The sequence below is a fragment of the Phalacrocorax aristotelis genome, chromosome 4 (assembly GCF_949628215.1).
Source record: "Phalacrocorax aristotelis chromosome 4, bGulAri2.1, whole genome shotgun sequence".
NCBI classification, from domain to species: Eukaryota; Metazoa; Chordata; class Aves; order Suliformes; family Phalacrocoracidae; genus Phalacrocorax; species Phalacrocorax aristotelis.
Genome location: NC_134279.1, coordinates 67285951 through 67297862, shown reverse-complemented (window position 1 = coordinate 67297862; position 11912 = coordinate 67285951). Strand labels below are relative to the sequence as shown.

Genomic DNA, 11912 nt, shown 5'->3' with positions numbered 1-11912 from the left:
ACCGGTGGGCAGCATGCTTACAGCAGGGACACGTTTTAAAAACTGAGTTTATTCCATCACAAACGTGATAGTGTTTTGGTCAAAATTGAGAAATATTTTAAAAATCTAATAATCTTATAATTTGGACTTTTCTGTTATTAGAGCTGCGAGCTTACTAGTGTTCTTTGGTGTTCATGATGCTACTTACAACTCCTCTGTTGGCAGTGTTTTTTCTAAATCAGAGTAAAACAGATACTGAAGTCCCTAAAGTCTAGCTATGCTCTGGCTTAGCGGGCCTGCCGATGAAAGACACTATCCTTCTAGAGAAAAAGACGTACAGAAATGATGTGTTTGGAGTTTTTGACAGCCTTCATAGTCTAAGCATCTCATATCACTATATACAGAGTAACTTCCTTGAGATAAACAGTGTCTTATTGCACCACTTTCACAGTGCTTGTTACAGCCCCCTTCGCCACCTGCTTAGTACTCACACAAAACTATGCACTTCCCTGGAGTCAGCAAAATTAATGTATCCCAAATTTCTAAGAAAGAGCAATTACTCTGAAGAAGGTTTAAGAGCAAACTTTGTTCAGCAATCGTGAAGAGCATTTCTAAAGACGTGATTACCCAAGGCTGACACAGTTGGTACAACTCCTAGCTTACTCACCATGGAGTAGCCCCGTTTGTGAGACAAAATGTTGCACCACTTCAGGAGTTTCAGAGTTTGATTACATACGGGTGATAATTAAGTTGCATTCATCCTTGCTTACCACCACCAAAGGGATTCAGAATTGTAGCCCAGCAAACAGCTGCGCTGGCATAGCAGCCACAACTGGGCAAATACTGGCTTTCACAAGTGACCTTAAGAACTATGCTGACTTACTGACTTCTGAACGAGGATTTAGAATGCAGAAAATTTTGCGCTACAACAAGAAACCTAAACAAGACAAAGTTGAAAAGTTTCAAACCCACTCTAAATTAAGAGGCAAGTAAATTAACAGTGTACTTGTGATTGTAAAACTACTTCGCTTGAGGGGAAATTCTGCTTGGCAGATAAACATCTGAAAGGCTTTGAAATATTAAATAATCCTATGGAAAATGTGGTTGTTCTTTAATGCTCCTACAATGAATAATACTATGAATATACACTGCACTCAGTGTGTGCTTCTGGAATTAACTTGTCAACTGTGACTCCAGTTGAAGTATCACTGCTTGCATCAGAACTCTAGATTTTGGTCTTGGAGGGATTTATTAATTGAAGAACTCTATTTACTGCTTAACCACTGATGCTTTTATTTCACTGTTAAGAGGGCAGCTTTTCAAGAAAACCTGAAGAATTAAAGAACTGTATTGATAGATGAGAAATTTGGTCTTGCTGGGGTTTTGTTTTGTGGTTTCTTCCCCCCCAACTCCAGCCATCTCTGGAGTTCTGAGAGGCCCACCCAGGGACAGAGAAGAAGCTGTGACCTTTCATTAAAGATGCACCCTAGATATTCAAGGAATCCCTATTAATCACACACAAGAACATCAGAACAATTAGAGAGCTTGGAGCAAGAGAAAACAATGGCATTTCAGGCCCAGTTGGGCCCCTTCCAGACTTTCAGCATGTCTTGTGGGAAGCATTGCGTTTGCAGTGCCTCAAGTCTACCTTTGAATTACTTTGGCCTGTAAGTAACTTGACAAAGTTATGCCTACACAACAGAGACGTATCAGCCCTATCCCAAAACCCAGCTGTACTGCTTCAGATCTAGTTATCACAATTCAAATGGAAAAACAAAGCAACAAAGGCTCCCAGCCTCAAGACGAGGATCTGGGCCAGGGCTTGGCTAACTGCTCCTAAGTCCGTTACCCTCTCACTGTCATTTGCTCAGGAAAGGATTTGCCTGGGCTTACACCGCTTTGGCTTTGCTGTGTATGTGTAACTAGTCCAATTGTAGTAACTGACTACAGAAATTACCACTCCCTTAAGACATAGTATTTTTTCATTTACATGGGTTTTGCCTTTAAAAAACCAACAACAGTAGGCTGGCATCAATACCTTCTTCCTATAAGGGGCAACATCCAACTGCTACAGAAATAAATCAGAAGTAAAGCCATTGATAACCCAGTTCTTGTACACATACGTGTCCCACATTTGCAGGAACCTTACTTCATGGAAACTGGAATTTAATCCAATAAATACATTGCAAGTTCGCTAACGCTGGATACTAAGAAAGAAATGTGGACACTGTACTTTTTCCTTTTTTAAACAAATATTACAAAATTTAATTTTATTGAGTTTCACACAAGATGCACTTATAAAATTGATACAGAATGTCATTCAACAGAAAAAAATGAAAGCAATTCCAAGCTTCCTTTAGCAGCTGCTAAATAATTGAAAAATAAGATACAGCAAATTGACAGATAATCTGAATTCCAATGTGTGAACATCTCCAATTAGTATAAAATACATCAAAAATGAAAGAACTTCAGATTTTTCTCCAGCACAAGTCCTCTTCTTTTTACTCTCATCCCTGAACAGTAACCACAGGTTTTGGCCATTACTTCAGCTACTCTTGATAGGAGAGGAGAGGCTGAAAGACTGCAGCAAGAAGTTCCCACCAGAGCAGACGACACTAAGCTGTATGGCAAAGCTATCACATCACCAAGTCTGCTCAGATCCATGACGACTCTGTCCAACTGTCTCCATTTTCTATATTACTGTAGTCCTGCAAGTTTCAGGGATTAGCACATACATTAAACTTTCACAAGTTCATAAACCAAATAAACTTTGGCTTTCCCACTTTGACAAGTTATGAAATTAGCAAAGAGCAAATTTCATCTTCATTTGTTCAGCACTGAAGTACTTCCCCCTTGGAAAGTGAAACTGGTGCTTACTTAAATATCTAAAAGGCATTTGAAGTTAATGCTTTGAACAATAATGTATGAAGAATTTATCATTGACTAAAGGGTCTCTTCTGATACAAGTCTCCAGCCTAAGTTTTGAGCTCAAATTTATTCCGTTCTTGGTCTGAGGATTCCAAGCCATCTGTCATCAATCTCCCACAACTGCATCTCACACTAGAAATTAAGATGGATTGTAATGCTTAAATGCTTTTCATAGATCTAGTCCATCTAAATTAAGTTTGGTTAAAACCAATCAACTAAAATGGATAATTCTAATTTGATTCTCAGTACGAGCTTTTATAGGCATGTTCTCAGGCAAGTTAGCACACAGATGTCATTCTTATCAGAGTTCAACCCAAAATGCAGTGTGGTATTCTTTTCTGCTACATTAATGCCACACATACACTTTCAACAGAACAGTTGCTTGCTGCAATTAACACTGCCTCTCCTCAACACATATAAGTGCTCCCTTATTATTTTTTCCTACAGCAACAAAAAATCCTCAGCTTTTAAAACTAGTTTTATAAATAATTTGCCTTGCAGGACACACAGCTTAACACAAAAAATAACTATGCTTCGTATTTGCCCAGTTAAGCAGAACCTTCATTACTGTGATCTTTCCTTGGTGTTTAGTATTTAGATAAAATAGTATGCAGTAAGTCATTCATTCAAAGGCAAAATTTTATTCTGATTATAAGATTTTCAAGATACATCTTGAAAAGATTTTTGTTGACAAGAATAACTATCTTGACTTACTGTTTTATGTACCAATGCTTTATGTGTTTGTTGATATATGCACAAGTTTTGAATTCTGCTCACAGATGTTTAATAAAACAGGCAACTGGAAAGGCCGGCTTCCGGTCAAGTTGTCATACATTTCCAGGAATAGCCTTACACTGGAGGAACCTTCATGAAACGTAGTATCTTCTGGAAGCGTGGTTTCACAATGCAGAACAGAATTATGCTTTTTTCCAGTCTATTTTCCAGAAAAGTGATACTGCAGCTCTGCCACCAGGCTAGAGACTCATGATCCACCACTTTTTTCCAAGAGGCAAGTTAAAGAACACTTACTTGACCTGACCAGATACCAAGCCAAGTTACTTGTAGAAAGAAATTAATATTTTTTTGCCATTAATAATTTAAGTTTTTAAATAAATATTTATGTGCCTTTTCTGGCAGCTGTCCATTCTGGTAGCATCTGCTGTCCCAACAGCTCAGTATCCTTAGCACATTGATTTAAATGTAAAAAAAAAAAAGATATCTTAGTCAATTCTGTTTCCACAAATAGTAAACCTGTCTATCTCCAACAAGTCCTTCTTTGAAGACCTGTGTTTTAATTCTGAACTGTCTTGGCTTATATCTTTTTCTTCTCCATCAGGAGTTGTCAGAAATTGATCAGAATTGCTTGTTACAAGTAAAGACGGTGTATTGTCCTTGTGATGCACAGGTTGATGAGTAACTGATGTAGATCCATTTTCATCGGTGGAAATTCCTGTTGGAACATAAGAACATTACAAAGGTAATAATGAATTTAACACAGACATACCAATGCATCTGTAACATATCTATATTCATACAAAGTTGTCCTGAAAAAGCGTGCTGCATCAAATCAGGAGAAGCAACAGGAGAATGCTTTGTGGAAGCCACTACCTCTTCTGAGTTTTACCACAAATGATCTCCTTTTCTAATTTGGTGAAAGGATAGAAAATGAATTCTACAGAAGTTCAGATAAGGAGCAAGAGCATAAGCAGATGTTAGGACACACACTGCATTCTTCTTGTTTACATACTCAATTTTGTTGGCTTAGCAAAAAGATTTTTGACAGTCATTGTATGAATCACAAACATTTTCTACTGAAATGAAGAAAAGGAGCCCCTGTAGAGGGAACTAGATGTACATATGCAGAGGATTAGGCACAATAAACCTGGCTTCTCTAGGGCCAGCTAATAAATGACTCATGCACTGCTACACACTAATAGCACTGGCTCCTAAAGCAGTCCAATTAAAGATGTCTATTTATATTCCTGCCTCTTACTCAGTAGAATTGAACACTGGCTCCATTAACCTAAGATATCTGTAAGTAATATACATGTATTGTTTCCACATTGTTAAAGAATTAAAATGCATAAGCAAATGACAAGAAAATTTTTTTTCTTATTTACTGTCTTCTTGTGAAGATTGAGTTTTGTTTCTAAAGGAATCTGAAAAAATCCGACTGATGTGGACAGTACTGCAGACCAGCCCAGTGGAACATTATTTGTCAGAATGGCAGCACTATCCCAATTGCTACAAAAACTTTTCTGTATTCCATCTCTCCAAGGTATACCCCCTACCACTCAAAGGTACTTGGGTTACTCTGGTTACTCTCTCTAGTCTTACGCAAGTCAAAGGTACTAAACTTGCATCAAGAAAGGAGACAAGTAATGCTAATTGTAGAACTTGGTTAAAATGGTATTTTCTAACCCAGCAGCTTCCAGAGAAAGCTGGTCAGCCTATAAGTGATTAGCAGTAAACAGAACTTCAAGAGCAAGTATAAAATTTCATCCTTCAAAATTTTGAACTGTTTCTGTGGACGAGGTGGAAACCCTTAATCAACTGACTTCCATTATAAGCTGATAGAAAGTAGACCAGATTAATTCCCTCACCCTCATCCTAGTAAGAGATGGGTTGAGAGACTATTGAAAAAAAGCTGGAAAGTGGGGCACAGGGATCAATCAATATTGCAGCACCCAGCAGTAATAATGCAGACACGCAGAAGCTGGTGAAGGTAAAGTCATTCTTTCACATAGTTGGGGTTTCTAGTAAATAGAGAGCTGTTAAAAGGTATAAAAAACCCTGAAAAACTGTTAAAATTTGACCTTTTCATCACCAATTGAAGCTTAGAACATAATAAAATCAGCAAAAGCTTTTCGATTGCTACTTTTAAAACCAAAATCTTTTCATTTGAGGAAATAAGCACCTCTGTCATCATCAGAAGCATCTCTGTCATCATCAGCAGACTGACCTGGTAAAATTGCTGCTGCTTCAGCTAAAAAGAGTCTTCAGGATTTACTTACCATGACTAAGTTTAAGGGTCAGTCTAAGTAAGTATAGCTTATTAAGTCTTATATCCAAGTGTAGTACTAGAATCTTTTATTAAACCCTTATCATTACAACAGCTGTATAATGAAATGCAAAAGGCATTGAGAACAATTCACATAACATTATTCCACGATGAAACTAAAGAAACTCTATGAAATTAAGCTATTTAAAAATAAACGTCTGTACCAAGTTTCTGCATGATGTGATTTGACACAGGTAAGATATAGAGATTTATGACTGAAACACTGACAGATTCTTAACTCTACTATTGCTGGCGAGACACTGTGACGACTAATAAGCACCTTACGTTTCAAGCTGTTCCAAGTCTTTGGCAAGCAACTGAGTGAACACAATAAAAGCCTCACTGTTAAATTCTCTAGGGCCCTCATTGAGCTCTTCACAGAGGAAGATATACAATCCAAGTCAGTTGACTGGAACAATGAAGGTTTCTGTTTCCTTCTATAACGTGTCATAGAAATATAATAATGCCCCATTCCAATTATATATTAACTGCTAACGCTGAGGACCCATACAAGAAAACCACGCTGCGCAGACTTGAAATGAAGCTTGGAGAGACAAGCTGAAATTTCTATTTGGATTTCATAAAGCTTCTCATTCATGTGTTCATGAAAATTGTAAGTAATTACATCTATTGTGTGCCATGCCCTACATTAATTTCCATAAGAAATGCATAGATTGCTTCCTTAAACTTCAGCGCTGCCAGTGATGATGTGCAAACATTTACTTATTAGTGCAGTGACGTGGCAGAGGGGGCTGGACTAGATGATCTTAAAAGGTCCTTTCCAAACCAAACCATTCTATGATTATGATTTTCAAACAAAAGCGTGCTACTGTTCTGATGTTTCTATCACCTCCACATATCAGGGTGGAATCTTATCAGAGATGAGTATTTATAACCAAAAGAAGATGCATGAACTAGAAGCAATAAATTCTATTACATTTACAGACTTGTGTTCACAGCTGGGATATGGTACAACGGAGGTCCAGCAACAGGGTTACTGTGCAGCAATGTCATACATCTGATTTAACATTAGTCTGAAATCAATTTTCATTACAGTTGAAAACAAAACAGGGCAGTTAGCCTTACCTTGGGTAGATTTAAACATGCTTTGCTGTTTGCCAGCTGGCTTCCCTGGTGCGGCAGTCAGGATGGGATTGAATAATTTCTCCTCCATTTTTGCCTCTTTTACATATTGACATGATTTCCCCAGCAATACTATACTGTTAAGGACTTTCAGAGATATTAAGCTGGAAAAAAAAAAAAGGATCTGGTTACATATTTACATTAGCATATTAAAATAATTGCATACTATTCAAACTGAAATTATTCACATTAAATAATTGCATATGGTTACTGCTGCCTTGGCATGATTAGCTAACAAATTAAAATCCCTTCAACGGCAAGATCAAAGGGTAATTCCCTTTTCCTAGCAATTTGTTTCAGATTCAATGCTTAATCTTTCTTTTCTTTTAGAAGGCATCTAGTGAAAAACATCAAGTTTTATCATACTTTAACAAAAGGACTACAACAATAACAAAGCAGCCATTTCCTACATCAAATATTTAAACACAGAACTAAAAAGGGTCCTCAAGAGTGCAAAACCAAACTAAATGCACTGCTATTGTGGTTTAACCCCAGCCAGCAACTAAGCCCCACACAGCCACTCACTCACTTCCCCACGGTGGGATGGGGGAGAAAACTAGAAGATTAAAAGGAAACTCATGAGTTGAGATAAAGACAGTTTAATAATAAATTGAATAAATTAATAATATAATGGAATGAAATAATATAATAGTAAATTGTAACGAAAAGGAAATATCGAAGAGAAATAAAACCCAAGCCAGATGATGCAAATGAAAAAATTGGCCTCTACCCACCAATGGATGCCCAGCCTGTCCCTGAGCAGTGGCCCCCTGGCCAGCTTTCCCCTAATTTATAAGCAGAACATGACGTCATATGGTGTGGAATACCCCTTTGGCCAGTTGGGGTCAGCTGTCCCAGCTGTGGCCCCTCCCAGCTTCTTGTGCATCTCCAGCCTCCTCAGTCAGTAGGGCATGAGAAGCTGAAAAGTGTTTGACTTCGTGTAAGCACTGATTAGCAACGGCTAAAACGTTAGTGTGTTATCAACATTATTCTGAGCCTAAATCTAAACCACAGCACTATACCAGCTACTAGGAAGAAAATTAACTCTACCCCAGCCAAAATCAGGACAGCCACTGTTAAAACTGTAGCCTTAAGTGTGCCCAGCCAAGGATCACTAGTGGCCTTTGAACCCCAAGAAAGAAAATATCTAGCTTTCACAAATTACACGCTAATCATAACAAGTCCCTTTTCACATCACAAAAGACAGTCCATAAAGTCAACAAATCCAAAGAGGCAGCACTGCATTACCATCATAGCAGTGTCCAGTTGATGGCAGATTCCTTTTCTGTTATCACTAATTTGCAGCACAAACTTCAGCAAATCACTGAAGTCCCTTTTATACCTGTCTTCTCATTTGAAGAACAGGAAGGTCTCATCTACCATCCAGTGCTTTTAGATTTACAACTCAAATGAGCTTTGTAAAAATCTAAGTTCCATTACTAGTATCACACAACACGCAGACCAATGTCCACTGCAGGCATGAAAGCAGAGGTGAGGCAGGTGAAGGCTCACTATGGAACAAGGAAATAGTGATCTATTCTTTGTGGGATGAATATAAATATTCTCTATAAAAATCAACCTCTGTGATAAAAGTGAAACAAATGCAGACTCTAAATTAATTCTCCACTCTCCGAAAATCTGTTTATCATTTATATCACTAACAGACTAAAAAGACGACTTGAAGTGAACATTCACAGATCCACAGAGCAGATCTAACTCCTTAATCATAAAGTGACCCAAGCACACTTCAGCAGCAGCTCTCTCTCATTGCATTAATGTAATCAGAACTTGTCAAACAGGAAAACAAAGTACACTGCACTTTTAAGGGAATTTTATGTAATACATTTACTTTTAGAAGAAATTTAGAGAAATGGAAGAATGTACAGAGCAGACCACTTTCAGTATTCAGAAGAAACTGACATTTTAGTATCCAAACCACCACAAAGAAGATATCATCTTATACAAGTTGAAAGCTGTGATTCTCTACAATTTTATTAGGTTATCAGGACAGATTTTGTTTGAGAGTTGAGTAGCTCTCCTCCGTTTTTAGTAAGTTTTAGAAGTGTTTTTCCTACACTTTTTGCTTAACATGTTTTTGTTCTGAGAGAGTGTTTACAGCATGATTTTACTCTGATTTAATGAAATCAGAAGTTGAAAAGGCCGTAAATCAACACTTTACTGTATCTGTTCCAGCTTCTCATGGAAAATTTTGTAAGAGTTTCTAGCGATTCTCCTTTATTCTTTTCTGCCAGTCCACCCCAGGCTCAGATTTCTAACAACAATGTAAGTTTGCAGATGTTCAAAATCCTACAAAAAGAAAACTCAGGTTTCATATGCTAGGCAAGACCCTTTAACAGTATAACTTACAGCATTACAGTTGTTAAACATCAATACAAAATAATGTCCTCCACATTATAGTCTCAGCCCTTTGCCCAGTTAAATGTTTCAGATTTTATCACATTGTATCTCATGTATCTGTGGTGTAGCAATCTGACGAAAAGCTGAAATTTATATTCAGAACAAAAATTACTTGAAAGATGCAAGAGGTGAATTAGCTCCAAATCTGAGATCATGGCAGAAGTAAAAATTTGTTCTCACTTTCCAATAGGGACAAAATAACCCCAAAATGTATTTACTTGTGACCTATGCCTTCAAAGAGCAACATTTAATCCTTCATGTTAATCACATTACATCTTCCTACCCTCCATCCTCCAAGCCACAAAGACAGGAAAAAATCCAGGACTGGACTGCAGCAGTGGAGCGGTAGATGTAGGGAAATATTACATATATTGGGAAAAAGAAAAAACCACTGAGCAGCATGAAGGTGCTAAGCTTGGTATACCACAGCTTGAACATGATGATCAGGGGCTAGTGCTTTCCATTATATAGAGCTGGCTTTAGCGAGAACATGGGCACAGCATGTGGTACACTGGGACAGAAGTCACAGTAAGGCGCAGAGGGATATGGCTAACATTTAGTATTTGGCCTATATGCAATACCTTGAAGTCCTAGTTATCTGGCACAAGAGATATATCTCTATGCTGATGGGCACTAGACACAACACACCAAGTTATACTTTTTTTGCAGATCAAGGTCAGATTAGAGATGAGAGTCTACCTATTCATAAAAAAAGGTGTAGTAATCCCATCCTTTTCAAAAGCTATTGTAAAACAGCAGCCTCCTCTCTTCCAGTGTACCTGCTGAACCACTGTCCCAACCTAGAAGTCTTACTTCCCAAGTCTTGCTGCCTTCAGTTACAAACACAGCTTGGTAGGGCACTGGAAGAGCCATTCCCACAATACTGTAGGCAGGCCCTCTGTGCTGCAGCAATCTGAATCACTTAATTCTTTATGATCAATTTTAGAATGCCTCCAATACCAATCAGTACTGGGAGACAATAAACCCTGGCACGGTTCGGTCAGGGTTTCCTAGAAACTGGTCATCCCCATATAGTCTACAGCAAGTGGCTCAAGACAGGCAAACTAGATTGTATTTAAAGTACAACTAAATGCATCTCAGAAGTATATATCAATTGGTGAGAAGTTAAGGATAACACAAATATAAACTGACTTGGCAGTGAAGGGATACTTGCAAATCATTGGTTTTGGAAAACAAATTACCACAGGACATTATATTCCTTAGCTAAGATCACTTATTGTCCCCACCCTTCCCAGACAGGTGAGCCTTGCATTTACTTTTTTTTCATATAGCAGTTTCCTAACATGAAGAAACCTTGCATTTAACTACCAGAAGGAAGAATTCATGATCTGCTCTGAGCACTTGAACCGCTTATTTTTTGTTGGCATATTGAATCTTTCATTCTTCTCACAGAAAGCTTAATTCCTTAGAATTCAATTTCCCCTTTTATGTAGAGGTATGCTGCCTGTCAAATTCTTCCAATCATTTTTCCATTAGTTATTTTCATTACTGAAGTTACTTATTGAGGACTGTAATCCTCCAGTGCAGTTACAGTACTTCAGGACCAAACTGCACTCTCAATTTCAGTTTACGAGAGTGTTTTACATTTATGTTCTACTGAGCATAAACTGTGTTTACACTTATACCTAGCTTATACCTAGCTTCTGTATCAACAGAAGCATTTTTTCACATATCTGACTCAATAATGGTAAATACTTTTCAATTGTATGCATTTACTTACCCACAGTAGAACAGCACAACACAGACATAAGCTAAGATTCCTTGCACTTTTATTGAGCTTGTTACGACTCTCATGAGCTGTTTTAAGGATAAAAGTTCAACAATTAAAACATATAGCACACAATTATTAAGAAATATATTAAAAATTTCTATGATTTGCTAGATTCAAGGCAAAAGTAGAAATACTTACATTAACAGAAATTTATTCTAACGTTCCCCTTGGTAGCACTAACTATTCAAGACTTTAGTTTAAGTATTATACTAGCACCTAGCTGCAACTGTGCCAAAACTACAGTCTGATAATGTTCCCTTCACCACTGACTTCTGAATAAAATAACAAGCGAAAAACCCCTCCCAAAAGTCAAGGGCTGGAAGCTGAATTAACAGTTTGAGGAAAATGTGGAGAGACAATGATGCAGTAAAACAGAATCAGTGTTTTGCAATATACTAACACTTTGAACACAAAATTGCTGTGTGGAATAGCCATATGAATCACAAGTTTCAGTAACATGATCCTGAAATTTCAGTTTTCTGTCAGTATTTCACAGTTAGGATTCCAAGTTAGCAAAGCACTTCAGTTTGTTTTAAACCTATTAGTATCCTGGACATCATATCAAAACACAGTTAACTTGAAAAAAGCATT

General features: G+C 37.6%; 1 protein-coding gene across 7 annotated transcripts in view; it reads right to left on the bottom strand.

The window, feature by feature from the left end:
* Positions 1-2212: 2212 nt before the first annotated feature.
* The window catches only part of TAPT1 (transmembrane anterior posterior transformation 1), a 53295-nt gene continuing 43595 nt past the window's right edge, over positions 2213-11912 (bottom strand). For all 7 annotated transcript variants that reach the window (XM_075091800.1, XM_075091797.1, XM_075091804.1 and 4 more), the window contains 3 exons: positions 11271-11347; positions 7055-7215; positions 2213-4357 (listed from right to left, as the gene is read on the bottom strand). In XM_075091800.1, coding sequence (XP_074947901.1) covers positions 4128-4357; positions 7055-7215; positions 11271-11347 — 468 coding nt within the window. In that variant the 3' untranslated portion in view covers positions 2213-4127. The remainder of the gene's footprint in view (positions 4358-7054; positions 7216-11270; positions 11348-11912) is intronic.